At 36.0% G+C, this 20,691-nt stretch overlaps 1 protein-coding gene across 1 annotated transcript in view; it reads left to right on the forward strand.

Moving 5' to 3' along the window:
- The window catches only part of WDR36 (WD repeat domain 36), a 49,755-nt gene that overhangs the window by 25,029 nt on the left and 4,035 nt on the right, over positions 1-20,691 (forward strand). Inside the window, exons 15-22 of the mRNA XM_006876759.1 lie at positions 185-293; positions 3,480-3,559; positions 13,006-13,113; positions 14,527-14,624; positions 15,007-15,152; positions 16,959-17,078; positions 17,272-17,353; positions 19,149-19,336. Of these exons, the coding sequence (XP_006876821.1) occupies positions 185-293; positions 3,480-3,559; positions 13,006-13,113; positions 14,527-14,624; positions 15,007-15,152; positions 16,959-17,078; positions 17,272-17,353; positions 19,149-19,336 (931 nt within the window). The remainder of the gene's footprint in view (positions 1-184; positions 294-3,479; positions 3,560-13,005; positions 13,114-14,526; positions 14,625-15,006; positions 15,153-16,958; positions 17,079-17,271; positions 17,354-19,148; positions 19,337-20,691) is intronic.

A 20,691-nucleotide genomic window follows, 5' to 3' on the forward strand; every position in this document is an offset into this window, starting at 1 on the left:
GCAGTTCAAACCCCCCAGCCACTCCATGGAAACCCTATACAGTGTCTCTGTGACTCAATGGCACTTAACGACAGCAACAACTTGATGTAATTTCCCAAAAGATATATTCAACAAAAGTAAAGTACATGTGAACTTGAGCTCAGAACTTTTTGGTTTATTACAACTCGTGCGTTTCTCTTGCTAGTGGCATTCTGGGACTTGCCTTGGATGACTTCTCCATAAGTGTCATGGACATAGAAACTAGGAAGGTTGTCAGAGAGTTTCCTGGACACCAAGGCCAAATAAATGACATGGTAATACAAACTGTTCATGTTTTTTTTAAAAAAATGGACTCATTTCTGTTTATTCATTAAATCTTAGGTTAAGAATTTAAATTTAAATAATTAGGTCTCTAATCATTTAATAACTTAAATTATTGCTATAAAGTCATAGAAACATTTATTGAACAAAAATATCAAATGAGAAGCTGTTTCTTGACATAGCCTTCATTTAGGTCTATATGCTTCTGAAGGCATTGCTTCCATCTCTGTAACCGTGCTTCAAAGAATTCTGTACTTTTCAATTTGAATCACATCAAAACAATAGTTTTGGCATCCTTGAGGGACTCATACTGTGTTCCTTTGAAATGTTCTTTGAGTTTGGGAAACAAAAGAAGACAAAATCAAGAGCATAGTTTAGGTAGGGTAAAGTTTCCCAATGAAACTCTTGTGGGAAAGTCCTTGTTACCCTCATAGAATGAGCAGGCACCTTGTCAAGGTGGAAAAAAAAAATTCCTTTGGTGCAACTTTGCTGGCTTTTTTCTCAGTACTGTAGCTTTCAATTTTCTTAGACATTTCTTTATAATAAGCCTCCATGATTGTCCTATGTCCTTAAAAAAATTATATATATAAAGATTACCCATTTGGAATCCAAAAATAGTGTTGCTATAACCTTCTGAGCTGATTTCTCTGCCTTGAATTTAACAGAGCCAAGTGAGCCGCTCAAAAGCCACTGTGTCGATTGTAACTTTTTTTTTTTTTTTTAGAAAACTGCCTAACAAGACAAGTTTATTACTGAAAGAACTTGTCTGTAGCCATCCACTGATAGCAGAGACATACCTAAAGATGTTTTGTTTGGAATACATCCATGTATGAACTGGAACCATAGTTGTACATAATTTGGTTGCTAACTTTTAATGATTTTTAAAGAAATTTTAGAATTCAAATAAATTTTATACTTTGCAAAGAGTGAATACCATCCAATAAAGAGTATAAATCCTAGAGTTTTTTCTTTTAAACTCCAAACAAGGAGAGCGAATGATACACTGATACTTAAGTGTATCCTTTTTAACTTAATATTAAATTATGTCTAGAAAGCTTGTCTTTTTCTGCATACATAAGAAGGTAGTAATAGATTATTTACAGGGATATCCAGGTTTGATTTATCCTAGTTTGAGGTTATTTCTTGAGCTGTATATATTAACTCCAAAAATGTGTATTTTCGTTTGATAAGAGTTTTAAAAGTATATGTCTGATTTTTTTTTTTCATTTGCTTTTATGCTTTGCTTTCAACTTGTGTGTTATAGCGTGACCTACTCAGTTAATACATTACTTACTCCCAGTTAAATCTGTGAGTATTTATATTGTTGTTGTTAAGTGCTGTCGAGTCGTTTCGAGTATTTATATTATGACCTTACTTATCAATCATTTTTTTACTAGCTGCACCATCCTTCTGTAAATTGAGCTTTTGATACTTTGAGGTTTGAACTTTTAAGAATATTCCCTATAGCTGATGAACAAATTAGTGTTCACAGTCGGAGATCATGATTGATAATATGGATGACCATAACCCCTACGATGTATTTAGACTCCTTGGTAATGTCCTACTGTTATAAACCTTAGGTTTGGTGCTTTTATGTATGACCTTACTTAATCTTCCTAAGTTATGTGGTATAGGCAGGATGAGTTACTATGTATCTATATAGATGAAGAAAAGATGTTAATAGTATAAATCCTATAGTTCATCTTGTACTTTAAACTCCAAACAAGTTCAAAATATACTTTGGAAAATTAATAATGATACATAGGAGTCTGTGTGGCACTGTAGGAGAAGCCCTGGATTGCTTATTGAAGGATTCCAACCCACCAGTCACTTCCTTAGAAACCCTATGGTGGTTGTGTGCCGCTGAGTTGGTTCTGACTCATAGCAAACCTGCATAGGTTCTGAGGGAGGTGGTAAATCTTTACAGGAGCAGAGAGCTTCCTCTTTCTCCCATGGAGCAACTGGTAGATCTGAACTACTGACCCTGAGTTAGCAGCCCAACTCGTAATCCACTATGCTACCAGGCCTCTTTTGGAAACCCTATGCAAGGTTGCTATGAGTCAAAACAAACTCAGCAGCACTTAACAAGAACAACATTGATACATAAGCTTGTCATTTTAACTTAATATGAAAGCTTAATAATAAAATATTAATACTTAATATTAAATATGGAGTCCTGGTGTGACACTGTGGGTTAATGTGCTGGACTGCAAAGTCAGTTTGAACAGCGAGGTTGGCTCTTCAAGCTAACCAGCTGCTCCTCGGACACCCTACGCTGGGTAGGTATGAACCGACTCAACAGCACTTAATAATGATAACAATATTAAATATGAAGCTATAAATGAGAAAATAACTCATAATTTAGTAAACTTAATATCGTAAGATGTTTGCATTGTTTGCAAAACTATGTTGGTTCAGTTAATTCTTAGAAAGCCGATGAAATATATAGACTCTTTTCAAGGCAATTAAACAATTGTTGCTTTCACAAATACTTTATAATTAGACTTAGTGTAATATGTTTTTAATTAAATATTTTCGGAAGAGCAGTTTTAATGTTAAAAATTATTTGTAGTGGAAATTTATCTAATTATCTCCAAAAACATAGTATGCAAATTAAAAAGTCACATGATAATCTTGCTAAAACTTTGTCTAATTAATGTAAAATCTTAATTCTCATCCAGATTTCACATCAACGGTATATGAGACATTTTCTTTTACATAATATTGTTATTAAATGCTGTCAAGTCAGTTCTGACTCATAACAACCCTTTATAGGGTTTCCAAGGAACAGCTGGGGAGTTTAAACTGCTAAACTTGTGGTTCACAGTCCAGTGCTGATACTACGGTACCACACCAGGAGTCCTTTGTAAAATATTTGTTGTTAAGTGCCATCAAGTGGATTCCGACCCAAATAAACTCCCATATAGGGTTTCTGAGGAGCAGCTGGTGAGCTTAAAGTGCCAACATTGCAGTTGAAACTGACCTTGCAGTCCAGCGCATTAACCCACAGTGCCATACCAGGACTTGTTATATAATATAAAGCAGTCTAAATATTCTCGATCAGATTTCCTACTTTTTTGTAGTTTGCAGCTTAAGCATTCTTTAGGCTGTAATTGATATATAGAGCTATTTTGACATTTTATATGTATGTATATTTTAAATTTTTTAATAATTTAAAGGCTTTCAGTCCCGATGGTCGTTGGTTAATAAGTGCTTCAATGGATTGCTGTATTAAGACTTGGGATCTTCCATCTGGATGGTGAGTTTATTTTTAAAATATTTAGTCTCTCTCAACAAGGTTTCTTAAGGTCTTTGTATGTGGTTTTTATATGTAGTTAATGGATCATGTGCTTTTTATGAATTTATTTTTTTATTGAGAATATATACAGCAAAACACATACCAATTTAACAGTTTCAACATGTAAAATTCATTGACACTGATTATATTCTCTGAACTGTTCCTCTACCATTAACGTAAACTCACTGCCCTCTAAGGTTCCTGTCTAAGATTCTTTGAAGTTGCTTCTGTCCATTTGATCCCATATAGTTCTTAAAAGAGCATAATGCTCAAAGGCAGAACATTTTTGGCAAGTAAGCTAAAGTACTGTTTGGTTTTAAAAAGACTTCAGTAGATAGTTCTGGTTTAAGGTTCAAAGATTATGTGCTTTCTGAAAGTGAATGTATTTGAGCATTTTACTAACCTGACATATATTTTATCCTTGAAATGTTTTTTGACTTCTAAACAGCATGGCATGGTGACATAACAGATAAGAGAAGTTACATTTTTTTCAACACTATTATGTTTTCTTTTTCTATAAAACTGAGCTATCAGAGTGAATTAAGAAAGCTCTTTTGGCTTTTTTGATACTACAAAATAGAGTTCACATGTTAGGACGTGCACAAATGGCTTGGAGACAGCATCTGATCTTCTCTTACTTAACATGTGGCTCAAGGCCAATTCCTAAGATGCCTAAGTCAGAATGCCCCCCCTCCAACTTTCTTTACCGATTTTGATACCAACCATCCCAGCTGTCTACTTTTCAGCTGGCTTCAATAATTTATTGCAGTGGCTGGACTGAACTCATAAGAAGCTCTGATAGCACAGTGGGTTATGTGTTGGACTACTCACCGCAAGGTCAGAAGTTTGAATTCACCACCTGCTCTGAGAGAAAGATGAGGCTTTCGGCTACCATAAAGATTTGCAGCCTCAGAAACCATATACTGGATCGCTCTGAGTTGGAAATGACTCAGTGAGTTAGCAGCACACAGAACTCAGAGACCATACTCAGATCATAGGGTTTATTAAAGAAGTTACCTGTTACATTTCAGAATCAGAAATGGCAAAGATACAGTTCTTAAGTCCTCAGCACATCTTTGTGGTCCTCAACCCCTTATCTTGGCCTCTGCCCTGTTTGGACGATGTTACATAGCTCTTTTTGGGTTGCTGTTAAATGCCCAAAGGTCACTCCACTTGGCTATGATACTCAGCCTGAAGATGCTTGACTCTAGCTCGATGAGTCAGCAAATTGAGCTCCCCTAATTAAAATGCTTGGAGGCACCCCACTCCGAAGGCATTTAACTTTACTTACTCCTTGGGCCAGGAAGCCCACTACTCTGTCTCATGCTTTGACTCTTTGTTCTGTTGCTGCTGCTCCTCTGCCACTCCTCTCATGTCCCTGGGTCAAGGAGGTTCAGTGCACAGGGGTTTCAGAACCCAAAGGATGTGCTCCTCTGTTGGCTCTTTGGAGGTACTGAGGTTTCCCATTCCTGCTTATAGAATAATTCCTTTTATACCCCAAATTGACCAATTCCCTCATTAGGGTTTCAAGTTTTTATGATCACAGCCATGTTAATCGTTCACAGTCTATCATATACACCTCTCAGCATCGTTCTCCACCTTCTCTTAACCAGACCTATTAAGGAAAGAGGAAATATACCCAATCTGCCTGGTCCCACTCCATTGTTTGGTGGGTGTTAAAAAACCATGACTAGAATAGCCACACCAAGCAGTTCACCGCACTGAGGACTGTAAACTAAATTTTGTTTTGTTTTCTAGTTCATATTGAATCTAGTTATAAGGTTATTTAACCTTTTTTATATATTATGACTTGTTGGTCTGTAGCATAATTCTTAAAAGAAGAGGTCTTAAAGTAGTGAAAATGTGTTTCTTGTGGTTTGGACAAAATCCAGCAGTTTTCAGAAATTTTTTTTATGGATTATATTATTAAACTTAAGTAGAACTTGATTAGACTATATTACCTAAATTTGCAAAGAGTGTGGCGCTACGTGATAAGCATTCGACCGCAAGATTGGCGGTTCAAAGTCACTGACTGCTCCTATACAGGCTTGCAATGAGTCAGAACCAACTGGACAGTACTTAACAATAATAGCAACATGCATATATATGTATGTGTTTTGTTGGTAAAGATTTATGTAGGAATGAATACATTTCTAAATCATTTAACATGGAATTGCCTAGATTGAGTCTGAAAGAAGGAAGTATGGTGCTAAGTCCAAAGCATCTACTGTAACAGGAAAACTCTATGAAGGAAGAGATAGGTGAGAAAAATAGGAAGGAAGATGGGTTTCATCTTCTCAAATACTCTTAAACTCTGCCCAACTCATTTCCTCATACTTTTCTCAGCAATGGGATAAGCTCATACCTGAAAGTAATTTGACCTTTAGAAAGGAAAAACCCTAATGTCCTCATTCCCTTCAAGTTTAATATAGGAATAGTACACACCTGCCTAATGAACACCATATTTACAGTATGCACAGTGAAAGAGTATTGCTAATGGGTGTAGCTTTAAAAACTAGGGACTTTTGTCCACAGGTGTGTCTCTTTTTCACACCTGTGAGATAAAGCAAAACTAAGTCTCTGACTGTATTCTCCTAGCATCAAAAGTTCAACTAAAATTGGTACTTAATTAAAAAACAAAAACTGTCTTTTAAGGACATCATTAAAATATTACTGGTCCACTGATTGTTGGTCTTTTACTATGTTCTAAAAATGAACATTATAAAAATTTGAATTGCTTTACGGTAGAAAAGTTTTTGTGCAAGTAATAAACTTGCCATGATGTTTTTATTTCCTTTTCTAGTACTAATTTATATTAGGTAGGAGAAATTTGTCAGTGTTCAGTACTAAATTTGCAAAAAACAAAAAAAAATTTTAATGCTAAGTTATTTTTGGAATGAAGGAATTAGGATTTGAAAGTAACATTTAAAGCCGCAAACTTTTGACTCAGCATTAACCGTTTTGCTGAACTTTTAAAGTATAGAGTTGAAGAAATTTAAATCAGATAGATTTTCAACTCTAGACAATTTTGAGTGAATTACAGAGGCATGAATCTGGATGTTTTTAAAAACACAAGAGCAAGAAATAAGCTTCATAGAGACTGTTAAAAGAAAGCTTTTTAATAAACCTCACTGATTTAGTTTACTAAAGAAAAAAGCCTGACTTGTTTGGTTAGGATTTTAAAGCGGGTGAGAGAGTTTGATAAACAGTTATCAAAAAATGGCTGACAAATTAAAAATTAGCTAATATTTATCATGCCTACTAAACACTTGTTTTGCTTTTATTTTTCACCTTCCCTCTTAACATAGGTGTCCATACTATTATAGTTTTTAGTTTTTATAAATAAGAATGGAGGTTCAGAGAGAGGTGAAGTGATTTGCCCAAGGTGACAGTGCAAAAATAAGCAGCAGTAAAAGGAGAAAGTTTCCCTACAGTTGTGATAGCACCCTTGTTTAGGTTGTGGTACGTACTAAGAATGGATTGATTTTCTTGATGTGTACCAGGTAGATAATGAAGTGAGGATCAGTATTAGCAATGATGAGAACTTATAGGTTATAGACATTTAAAATGTAAGCAACTCTATCATTTGAGTTTTTGAAGCATAAATTAAAATGAAAGTATTAGAGAGATTATACAAGGACCTGAGACTAAAATAACTTCTAATTTTTTCAATTTAAAATTTGTACCTTATTTAAATAGTTTATTGTACAACTCTAAGTAACTATTGGGCTTTTTATTTTCCCTTTTTAAACATAATTAGTATGACAACCTTTGGAAATTCCTAGTTCTTTTCTTCAATAACCAGTTGCATCATTTATATAATATCTTAAATATTTGAAGAATGAACACACTCATCCAAAGCCTGTAATATGAAAGTATGAGTAAACCTTTGGGTGTGGTAACATACAGGTGTGCCCATCTGGTGATGTGCCTGTCTAAAACAAATTGCTTGTGTGTTAGAGACTATTTCTTATACACTTTCTTTAAAGTGCTATTTTCCCCCTGCTTATATAGGCTACTTGGAGTTTTGGTGTGGCGCTGTGGGTTAAAGCGCCAGACTGCAAAGCTGTGTGAACTTTGTGGGTTAATGCGACAGACTGCAAAGCTGTTTGAACTACGAGGCCCGTGGTTCAAGCTCACCAGTCGCTCCTTGGAAACTCTATACAAGGTCGCTATGGGTCAGAACCGACTTGACAGCACTTAACAACAACAACATATAGGCTACTCGGGCAGCGTCGCAATTTTTTGTCCTTGAATTGATCTGTCATTGCGCTCCCACCATTATCTTTTGTTGTTTTTTCCAAATTTATTTGGAAGTTCAGGTTAAACTCTTTGGGGAGTGAGAACCATAAAATTAAATAGTATTAATAGAATTTTGCTTTTGTTCTGTCGTACCCCTGAAAAAGATAAGACTTTGTGCTCCCGTAAAGGTTTACAGTCTTAGAAACCCTATACAGAGTCACCATGAGTCAGAGCTGAAACCACGGACCACCACTACCACTACTACCCCTGCTGGGTTTTGCTTTTTGAGTAGCATTAAGAGAGAAGAAGAGTAGTCTTGGTATGATGCTGCAGGATAACAGACTGCAAGGTCAGTTTGAACTGTAGGGTCGGCAGTTCAAACTCACCAGCTGGTCCTTGGAAACCCTATACAGGGTCTCTATGAGTTGGGACCAACTTGATGCATTAAACAACAACAAGTGAGAATAATTGAAATAGAACATCATTTTTTCTGTTAAGTCAAAACATTCTTTTGTCCTACACATCAAAGATTCCTGTGGACGGTGATTCTGTCACTGAAGATAAAGCATTTAAATACTACCTGCTTTTGTGCAGAATAATAAAAAGACTTACTAAATGCTGGCTGTATATTCAGTGCTCTCTGCTTAAAATTTGTATTGATGTTCTTCCAGAAAAAAATTATAATGTCCCTGGGACATTACACTTTGTGGGATTAGCAGGTGATTGTATGGAAATGCTAGGACTAGGATTAAGTCTGCCTAGGGTACTTTATGAATTAATGCTACAGTGTGAAAATCTGCTGTGTCTGTGGAAACGGCTTCCTCATTTTGGTACTTTTACATAATGGAAGGCCAGTCTACCCACACACAACAGCTGTGGAAATAAAGTTGCACAATGTGTTTGACAAAATAATTATAGTATCAAATAAAATAAGTGCTCCAGCAGTAAATTCTCTATGGAGTGAATACATTTTGAACGTGTTAGGAAGTTCCATCCTCATATATTTAAACTTCTGATGAACCAATATTTATGACAAGTAGGAAACTGATAAGATCTGAAATTACCCTGTTTAACCTTCATCCACAGATTGGGATAAAGATATCTTCTGCTCTGGGTTGTTCAGATTAATTGAATTTACATGAATAATTTAGCACAGTCTCTTGCATATAATAGGCACTTAGGTGAATGGGTTTCCCTCAAAAGAAGCTATTCTTCTGAGTTTTTAGCAGAAAACAGACTTGTTACTCCATTTTATTCCCAATAACTGATACTTTCCCTATTTTTGCACCCATGTAGATATTGTGTGCCCACATACAGCATGTACCACATATAGGAAACGAATGTACAAGGGAGTTGCGTAGTTTGGAAAAACCTTAGCACGTACACGTTGTTGATACAAAAGCATACTAAGCAGCAGTCTTTGCCCTGATCATAAGTTAATGTGTGTTTGTTTCTAGTGCTCCTAATTTTAGTCATTTCTCCCCATTGTACATTCATTACTTAATCTTTCTATAATTAATAGTTCAGCAAATTGAGAGAGATATTTTCTTACAGACAAGTCCCTTAATGTAACTGCTTCTGGAGTATCTTCATTTACATTTCATCTGTCAGCATTATGTGGATGCAGACATACTGCAAAGCTGTTCTTTGTATGCTTAGTTTTAGTAGTTGTCTTAGAGGGTTAAGAAAGAACCCTAGTAAAACAATAGGTAAGCACTTGACTGCTAACCAGAAGGTTGACAGTTGGAATCCACCAGCCGCTTTGAGGGAGAAAGATGTGACAGACAAGCCTCAGAAACACTCTGGAGAAGTTCTAGCCTGTCCCCAGGGTTATTATGAGTCAATCAAATCAATGACAGTAAGTTTAATTCTTTTGAAATTAGATGAAAATTTTAGCTTTGTTGCTTTCTACCTTGACCAAGTTTTTAAATGCCATTAGGCCTAAGTGTGGCGCTGTAGGATATGCACTCGACTGCAAGGTCTGTTGGAACTGAGGGGCAGTGGTTCAAACCTACTAAGCACTCCTCAGAAACCCATACTGATGGAAAAAGTCCAAGCTATACTGACGGCACTGGTGAAAAACAAGGCTCCAGGAGTTGATGGAATATAAATTGAAATCTTTCAACAAACTGCTGTGGCACTACAGGATCTCACTCATCTATGCCAAGGAATTTAAAAGACAACTATTTAGCAAACCAATTGGAAGAGATTCATGTTTGTCCATTCAAAGAGAGGTAACACAACAGAATATAGAGATCATCGAACAATAGCATTACTACCACATGCAAGTAAAATTTTGCTGAAGATAATTTAAAAATTATTGCAATAGTACATTGGCAGGAAGGTGCCAGAAAATCAAGCTGGATTCAGAAAAGGATGTGGAATAAGGGATATCATTGCTGGTGTTAGATGGGTCTTAGCTGAAAGCAGAGAATACCAGAAAGATTTTTGTTGTTAAGTGCCTGCCGTCAAGTCTTTTCCAACTCATAGTGACCCTGTGTAGAGTTTCCAAGGAGCAGCTGGTAGATTGGAACTGACAACCTAGTGGTTTGCAGTCCGGTGGTGGTCCTACAGTGCCACACCAGAAAGATGTGATTTTTTGCTTTATTGGCTATGGAAAGACTTTTGACTGTGCTCCATGAGAAACGATGAATAACTGTGAAGAATGGATATTCCAGAATACTTGATTGTGCTCCTGAAGAAACTGTGCATAGACCAAGTTGCAGTTGTTTGAACATAATAAGGGGGTGCTTAATGGTAATCTGTATGCTGAAAGCAAAGAGGACTTAATATACTTACTGATGATCACCAAAGACTACAGCCTTCAACATGGATTACTCATCAATATTTAAAAAAAAAACCTCACAACTGGACCAATAAATAACATCATGGCAAATGGAGAAAAGATTGAGGTTGTCAAGCACTTCATTTTGCTTGGACCCACAATCGACACTCATGGAAAACAGCAGTCAAGAAATCAAATGACATATTGCATTAGACAAATCTGCAGAAAGACCTCTTAAAAGTGTTCAGAAGCAAAGAAATCAGTTTGATGAAGACTAAGGTGCGCTTGACCCAAGCCATGATATTTTCAGTTGTCTCATATGCATGTGAAAGTTGGGCAGTGAGTGAAGAAGACTGTGGAAGAATTGATGCATTTTAGTTTTGGTGTTGGAGAATATTGAAAGTGCAGTGGACAGCTTGAAAACCAAACAAATCTATGTTGGAAGAAGTACAGCCAGAATTCTCTGTAAAAGCCAGGTGGCAAGACTTTGTCTCCCATGCTTTGGACATATTATGAGAGACCAGTTCCTGGTGAAGGACATTATGCTTGGTAAAGTAGAGGGGTCAGCAAGACCGAGGAAGACACCCCCCCCCCCCCAATGAGATAGTTTGGTAGCAGTAGTGGGCTTAAGCATAACAGTTGTGAGGATGGCATTGGACTGGGTCGTGTTTCATTCTGTTTCACATAGGGTTGCTGAGTCGACTGACTGGACAATGCCTAACAAAAACAAGACCTAAGTGTTTTACTTCACAGGATTGTAAAGATAAATTAGCCAAAAGCGCTCAAATGTTAGCTGCTGTTAACATTTTTTCTGGGAATTTTATATTTGATGCAATACTCTAAATTTTAATTGTTTTGCTTTATTTTCTCATAGATACTTTACTGGCTTCACTGAATAAGTTGTTTGTAAAACACAGTTGTGATTAAAGCAGTATACTCCTCTGAAAGGTATTCCTGAGCTAGTGACAAAGTATTCCCATTCTTAACCAGCCTGTGAAGAACCATTCAGGAAAGATGTGCATATGTTTGTTGTTATTATAGTGCCATCAAGTCCTTTCCAACTAATAGCAACCCTGTATAGGATTACCTAGAAGCGATTGGTGAATTTGAACTGCCCACCTAGCAGTTCAGACCAACTTTGCAGTCCAGCATATTAACCCACAGTGCCACACCAGGACTCTATGGTGGATATATTTAGACTTTTTACATTTGCCTGTTGTCAGTATCCTAGTTCAAATCTTCATTGCTTGTTAGATCGCTACCACTATAATCACCAGATTTTTTGCCCAGTATGCATTCGGATGACACATATTCTTATGGAAGTGAAAATGACACAACTATCTGCTTAAAAACCTGTAATGACTTTCCACTGACTGTTAGATTTTAAAAAGGAGCCATTGATGGTACAGTAGGTTAAGCATTGGGGTGCTAACCACTTGGTCTGTAGTTCAAACCCACCAGACCTTCTGGTGGGTAAAAGATGAGGTGGTCTGATTGCTTAAAGATTTACAGCCTTTGAAACTCTATGGGGCAGTTCTACTCTGTTCTGTAGGGTTGTTTTGAGTAGGGATTAACCCCTGCTGTCAGTGGGTGTGGTTTTTGGTATTAGGTTAAAACACGTTCAAACACATGGATTCAAGGTCCTCTGTGCAGCCTCAGGTTTAATGGTCCCACCAAACTACACTCCTCATAGACCCACTAGTAAATCACTTCCTTCTGCCAGGAGTACTTCCTCTACCATTAACATTCTCTACCATTAACATTCTTTGTAAATCGTTTCCATTTGCTGTGGACATTATGCTCTACGTGAAGCCGTGAAGCCCGGCCCAAGTGTCTTAGCTGAGTGTGATCACCCCCATCCTCCCCTGCCTTTGGATCCCAGCAGCATTTGAAAGCTGTAAGACCAGTTTAACATAAGTTGCTTTACAGTTATTTTCTGTAGACTCGATTTTCATGTGTCTTAAAAAACTAGATTTGCTCAAGATTTTTTTTTCCATTACTATTTCCTTTTTTTTATAAATCTTTTATTACTTCTTCTACCTAAGCCTTTTATTGTTTCCACTAGAATAATAGGAAGGTTCTGGTCTTAAATGTCTTTTAACTGTCTTCAGAGGTGTACCCAAGTCAGTCTACCAAAAATTTGCCATTCCAGAAAAAGAGCATTTCCTCCTTTGTTCTTCCTGTTGTATACACTATTTTCAGATAGTAACTTAGTTGACAAACCTTTATGTAATTGATGAGTTTCCGATAGTTTTAAAAAGCAAAAACAAAAATTTTCTTCATCCTTGTTCTTTTAGTAAAAGTATTCTGTGTCAATTTATTTGTCTTTTTTAGTTTCTATGGAGTTCAAATACTTTAACTTCATAATTCTTTTTAACAGCCTTATAGATTGCTTCCTGTTGGACTCGGCCCCTCTCAATGTTACTATGTCCCCTACTGGAGACTTTCTTGCCTCATCCCATGTGGACCACCTAGGAATTTACCTATGGTAAGTTCTTTCATATTGTCCTTATATATGAAAGGGAAAATGTGATACTATCAGAAAATAATAGTTGCTAAAATACCATAACTTTATGACCTTGGCCAGTCACTTCTGACTTTGATTACTTTGCCTATAAAATAAGATACAAATGTTGATAAAATGCTTTCCAAAATTACTGTACCCATTACTCTTTATAAACATGTTGTTGTTGTTAGGTGCCATCGAGTTGGTACCGACTCATAGCGACCCTGTGCACAACAGAACAAAACACTGCCTGATCCTGGGCAGTTGTTGCCATTCTTGAGCCCATTGATGCAGCCACTTTGCCAATCCATCTTGCTGGGGGGTCTTCCTTTTTTTTTTTTTTCTGATCCTCCAACTGACCATGTAAAGGTGTTTATGGTGATCTTCAAATTCTACTTTGATGAACCTATAAGAGACTGTCTGACCACTCAAAAAATAATGGTCTTGAAATTTTTAATCGACTTCCAATTTTTTTCTTTCCCTTGTTTTATATGTCTTTTATTAGAAAACAATTGAGTTCTAGTTCTAATTATAAAAATTTATTAGATTTTTTAGATACAGAAGCAAATTCTGTATCAGTAGAAATAGATTCTGACTACCTTAATAATCAAAATGGTATCATCTATAATCTGTGAGGCTTGACCAATTAACACAAGCAAAGAATAGTAGCTATAGTACCTCAGCAGCAGAAATAATTAACTTTTTCTATGTAATGCTGCTATTAGTGAAACTCAGAACTTGAGGTTCCTAACTCTAATTTTCCATTACAAATTCAGGAAGTTTGTTTAAAAAAAAAAAAATCTGATTAGCCTATATCTTGCTTAGTCATCAATGACTAGGATACAATAAGTACAAGTCACAAACATGGCCACTTAGAGGATCGTTCTAGAACAGGAGAAATCTATGACTGAACAGCAACCCTGAGAATATGATTAGTTTGTTTCGCTATAAGATAAACACTAGACTGCTAACCACAACGTTGGTGGTTCAAACCCACTAACTATTCCTTGGAAACGATATACAGAATCATTGTAAGTAGGAATTGACTCAATGGCATTTAACACCTACTCTGATTTACTCCCTGAGTCCATCAGTTAAAATTTCTGTAAATGGAAGTTGGTATATGAAAATATATTTTATCAGAAGCTATTTTATCAGTGGCTTTTAAGATAAGCACAATTTTTACTGTATTTCAAAAATTCAATTAGTTCTAAGTTTATGTAAAACTTTCTTGTGATGGCATCTATGATAAGGCATTTTCAAATCAATACAATCTGTCTATATTTTAGGTTTTTCTGCAAATGGGGATTATTACTGGTAATTCTAATACCTCTGAAGTAAAAAATGTTTTTATTAGGTTTTAATGTATTTGCTTGTGTTGCTTTGCTTTCCTAGGTCCAATATTTCTTTGTATTCAGTTGTTTCATTACGGGCACTTCCAGCAGATTATGTCCCTTCAGTAGTGATGCTTCCTGGTACTTGTCAAACCCAAGGTAATCACAAAACAATTGGGTTTTTTTTTTGAGATTAAATGATCTGATATGTAATATAGGGGCTGTTGCTGCTATGAGCAAAGTCTAGTGCATTTCATCAATGTGTATTTGAACAGTTAGAAATATTTGAATGACTTCGTGAGTTGATGCAAAAACGTGAGATTACATGGTAGACCAAGATGCCTTGAGTCCATAGGTGGGAACAGTAGTTAATTTGAAAAAATAAGGAAAAGAGAGGGATGAGAAAGTAAGTGGAGTGTTCACAAGGCTCGTCAAGTGAACATGGATTAAAATACCAGTGGATTTGGAATAAATTCAGCTCCTTTTGTATAAAGAAAATCTCATATTTTGCATTTGTTTACCTGAAATACTTTGTTTTAAGATGTAGAGCTATCCGAAGAAACCATTGACCCAAGTGATGAAATGATAGTCTATGACTCCCCAGAACAGTTGAATGAGCAGTTGGTGACTCTATCACTCCTCCCTGAATCACGGTGGAAAAACCTTCTTAATCTTGATGTTATTAAGGTAATGCTATGATGCACTTAAATTTGGACCCCTAAGATTTTACAGTTTTTTTGTTTTGTTTTAAGTGGGGATTGCTTCACCTTTTTTGATGGAGTTGTTGTGTGCTGTTCATTCAATTCCAAAGCATAACGACTTTGCACAGGGTTTCTGACAGTGACTGATAGGTTTGAACTACTGACCTTGTGGTTAGAGTCCATGCTTATTCTCCAGCACCACACCAGGGCCCTTGATGGACTTAGGCATAGCAACTAATACCTAAGGCAGCAAAAGAAAAAGACATTTAATTGAATGCCATTTAATCTAGTGTGATTTTCACAATATTATACATACATGTGGAGTCCTGGTGTGGCCCTGTGGGTTAATGCACTGTACTGCAAAGTCACATTTGAACTACAAGGTTGGTGGTTCAAGCTCACCAGTCGCTCCTCAGAAACCCTATACAGGGTCGCTCTGAGTCGGACTGGATTCAACAGCACTTAACCTCAGGATGTGGGTGGCACAAGTTCATCCTGCAGCTACAACTATATTAGAAATTGGAAACTATTTAAATCAACCTAATACATTACTTTTTTAGCTTCTGAAAAAAGGAAAAAACTGCTACCTTAGTGTTTGTGATTTCTAGTGTGAGGCACTTGGAGTCCTGTTGTGACGCTATGTGTTAATGCTCTGGACTGCAAAGTTGGGTCAGAACCTGTTTCGGAAATTTTTGGTTCTGTTAAGTTGTGGTTAACACAACATATTCTGTTAAAGACAAAAAGATTTTTAAATCTTATTAAATGTTTAAAATGTGTCAGGGCCGGATATTTCAGTTAATAAGATTGAAAATGAAACAAGCAGAAAAATAAACTCATTTCATTAAATCATTTCTGACTCATAGTTACCCTATGTGTTTCAACAGAAAGGGTGACATTGTGGGTTAGGCGTTAGAATGCTAACCTCGAGGTTGGTTGTTCAGAAGTACCAGCCACTCCATGGCAAAAAGATGAGACTGTCTGTTCTCATAAAGATTTACAGACTTGAAAACCTTTTGTATGGTTACTATGAGTTGGAATTAACCGAAGGCAGTCGGCTTGGTTTGGATTTTTCAATTTCATAAAAGAAGGTTGCCAGGCCTTCTGTGACGCTGCTTTGTGAATTTGAACCACCAGTGTTGTTGTTCATAAGTGCCATCAAGTTGGTTCCGACTCATAGTGATCCTGTCTAGGATTTCTGAGGAGTAGCTGGTATGTTTGAACTGCTGTCTTTGGGGTTGTTGTTGTTGTTGTTGAGTGCTGTCGAGTCGGTTCTGACCCATAGTGACCCTGTACAGGGTTTCCGAGGGTGTAAAACTTTACGGGAGTAGAAAGCCTTATCTTTCTCCCGCAGAGCGGCTGGTAGTTTCAAACCGCTGACCTTAAGGTTCACAGCCCGACTTGTAACCACTACGCTACCAGAGCTCCTTGACCTTGGGGTTAGTCCAGTGCTTATCCTATAGCTCCACCTAAGCCAAATCATTTATTGCCAATCAGGGACCTCTATTTTGATAAGTAATAGGGGTCAAGATTCCAATGTGTATGTTTGAGGAAATAATTCTGCCTTTTCAGCCAGGAGCTGAAGGTCTGCTTAAGGATGCCTGAATTAAGGCTATCTGGTATTGATCAGAGTGGAATTTTTTTGTAGCATTCCAGTTTGAAAGGTTTGATACCTTATTTGCTTTTTGGTCTTTGTTTTAGAATTGTTTTGGAATTAAATGTTAATTAAATTGGTAATATAATTGCTCACTAGTATTTTTATGCTTGTTTAACTTTTTCATTTTCTTTTAATCAGAAAAAGAATAAACCAAAGGAACCACCCAAAGCACCAAAATCAGCACCATTTTTTATTCCAACAATTCCTGGTCTTGTACCCAGATATGCTGCACCTGAGCAAGACACTGAGGCTCAGCAGGTAAAAGCCAAATTGGAGGATTATAAGTATATGGTGTGTGTGTGTTTTATGTGTTGTGTTTATTTAGTTCTTTACCAAGACCTAACTTTTACTGACACATAGACAGTTAAGGATAACTTTTAATTCGCTATGCTTTTTTGTCTGTTTGTAATATTTGTTTTCTTTAAATAATGTGTACTTATTTTTATTTTAGTCTAAAGTGGTTAACCTTGGAATTTTGGCTCAAAAATCAGAGTTCTGTTTGAAACTTGAAGAAGGACTGGTAAATAATATATGTAAGTTAAGTTATAAAATATTTTAACAAGTATCTTTAGCTTGTTTTACTATATTTGAAGAGAAATTAAAAGAAATACTAGCTGATTTCTCAGTTGACGAGGTTAGTAAGACTTAAAAGGGTTGAAACTTTGGTGCTAAACTGAAGTAATACTAGCTTTAAAACTATCTTGAACGAATTTGGCACTAAAATCAAACGATGCTGTTGCTATAATAATGTACTGAGAACCCTTTCATACTTCTCTGAAAAATTTAACTATTTTGTTACACTTACGGACATTATTTATCTGTAATAATAAGAATGCCTTTCTTAAATGTAAAGTTTTGTTGTCTCATTTCCATAGTAAGCACTGTGCAAGCCTTTTTATAAAATTTACAAACAACAATTTGCAATGTAGTTAGTTTGCAGTACTGCAAAGACTTGTGCTTGTGTTAGTCAATTTCAAATATTCATAAATTATCCCTAAAAATATTTTTTAAATTATTTATAAATTCTGACTTTGAAGACTATAATCTATAGCTAATAATGATGAACAGTTTGAATGTAAGTTGTTAAAGAACATACCAGTCAATCTTCTGGGAAATTTCACTATTTTATGGTCCAGCCAGCCTTTGTAGGTGACATGTTGTTGTTGTTAAGTGCCGTTGAGTCGGTTCCGACCCATAGCGACCCTGTACAGGGTTTCCGAGGGAATACACACACAAAAAAAGGATCATAACAGGAAGTAATTTGTTTTATTTATGGAAGAACAGAGCAGAAAAGCACTATTATTTAGTATAACTGAGGGACAGAAAATAAAAATTTATTAGACTTTTGGTATTGCCATTGGTCTGTTTCCAAAATGTAGTTATTGCTATTTAAAGGCCTCACCTATAAGCATGATTGCATGAAATACGTTTTTAAGGTATACATGAAAAAATAGTGCTCACTTCTAGGAAAGTGAAGTAGGTTTGGAGTGGATAAGAATTCAGAGTCAGGTCTTTGCCCTCTTATTTTATGTATTTCTGTATTCTTAGTATTTCATAACAATTATGTGGTACTTTTGTAATTTTTATAGCAATAAAGTAACAAAATTCTCCCTTCTCTTTCTAGTCCCAGTGGTAACTACTATTAATAGTTTGGCATGTGCTATCTATTATAATATTATGTTAAGATTTGTTCCAGTTGATTCATAAACGTTAAAGTTTCTATTGTTGTTGATGTTAAATGTCGTTGAGTCTGTTCTGACTCGTTGCAACCCTGTATAGGGTTTCCAAGGAGTAGTTGGTAAGCTTGAACACTGACCTTGCAGTCCAGTGCATTAGCCCTAGGTAATAATTAGATTTAAATAGCTTTAATAGCAGAAAGAAAATATTTCATGTAAAATATTTGATAATGCTTTTGTGGTTTTAATGTTTATTGTATTCCTCTTATTATTTATAAGGAGCTCTGGTAGCGTAGTGGTTACGAATCGGGCTATGAACCAAAAGGTCAGCAGTTTGAAACTACCAGCTGTTCCACGGGAGAAAGATGAGGCTTTCTGTTCCTGTAAAAATTTACAGGCTTGGAAACCCTGTACAGGGTCGCTATGAGTTGGAACCGACTCCATGGCACATAACCACATAACAACAACAACTTAATATTTGTACTGATTTTCTCTAATCTGGGGGTTTATTCTACTACTATATAAGAAAATCAACCTATGGAAAGAGTTTTCTGGGCTATTTGAAGATACAGTGCTTGAGATATGAATGAAAACTGTAGTTTAAGTAAAGTGATTATAGGTAATACCTGAATTCTTTTTAAAATGTATATAGATGACCCTGCTCTCAGTCTTCTGAAAGAATTAGGCCCATCAGGAATTGAAACAGAACTGCGTAGCTTGTCTCCTGATTTTGGTGGGTCTGTAGAAGTCATGCAGAGCTTCTTGAAAATGATTGGGATGATGTTGGACAGAAAGCGTGATTTTGAGTTGGCCCAAGCATACCTCGCATTATTTCTAAAGGTAAGTTTGATGTGAGACAGTACTTTCTAGTGTTGTCTAATAGAACTTTTTTTTAAATTGTGATTTGAGTAACTTGGTTTTCCATTGAACAGTTGATGATGCATTTTGATTTGTGACATTGATAGCGTCCTCACAGTGTAATCGTATTCTTTCCACTTCTTCCTTGTGTTTACTGATTAGTAGAAGTTTCTTTGAAGATGGAGTGTTCTGTATTTGACTCAGATGGTAGCTGCAGCGATATATAACTACTGAGCACTTGAAATGTGATAGTATGACCGAGAAACTGAATTTTTTCATTTTATTGTATTTTAATTTATTGAGCCAAAATAACCACATGTGGCTGTGCTATTGTTAAGTACTGCCAAATGGTTCTGACTCATAGCAACCCTGTATAGGGTTTCCAAGGATCAGCTGATGGGTTTGAACTACTGACCTTGTGGTCTGAAGTCCAGTGCTGATCCTACAGTACTATACCAGGACCATAATGGATAGTAAATACTGCTTTAAGTAGTTACATGTTGGAAGGTTTTCTGTGTTCTTGAAGAAAAGGTCAAATTATACATTTGTTTTCTACCAATAACATAAAAATATTTACCTGTAAGCTGGTTGGAAGAATTTCAATTTGACAATAACAGAACTGTCAACTTTTATGATTATTATAAAGAAGTCATGTTTTAAAAGTTCACCTATGTGGTGTAATCAGTTGAAGAAGATAAATAATGCTGAAAGTGACGCTGATATTAATGAAAATAGATTGATTCTTCATCTTAATATTTTATCAGTATCTAAGTGTTATTAATATCTATAGTGATGTTTCACATGATCTACTTTAAAAGGTGCTTAGATATTAGCATGTACACTAAAAAATAAAAATTCCACAAATTACTTCTATAACCTTTTTCTAAATTTTCAAAGTTTTAGTCTCAGAATGTGAGTATACTTAAATCTCTAGAAAAAATAGCAAAGGGCCTTTGTGCCATTCATTACTAGTGAGTTACATCAGAGGAGAAGCTTAAGTTGTTGGGGTCAGGTTCTGTCAAGTTGATGCAAATTCATAGTGACCATTTGTAAGCACAGTGGACACTGCTCATTCCTGTGCCATGCTCACAGTCATTGCTGTGTTTCAGCTCATCTCATTGATGCAGCCTATCTCATTGAGGATGTTCCTCTTTTTCACTGGCCCTTTACTTTACCAATAATCTTTGTTTTGAACAAGCAATAATCTTTGTTTTGAACAAGCAACGTTATGTCATCTGCATATTACAGATTGGTAATGAGCTTCCTGATGCCATATTCTTCTTAATATAATTAAGCTTCTTGGATTATTTTTATTGATGATCTTCCAGAAAAAAATT

Source organism: Chrysochloris asiatica, unplaced genomic scaffold (assembly GCF_000296735.1).
Source record: "Chrysochloris asiatica unplaced genomic scaffold, ChrAsi1.0 scaffold00411, whole genome shotgun sequence".
Lineage (NCBI taxonomy): Eukaryota > Metazoa > Chordata > Mammalia > Afrosoricida > Chrysochloridae > Chrysochloris > Chrysochloris asiatica.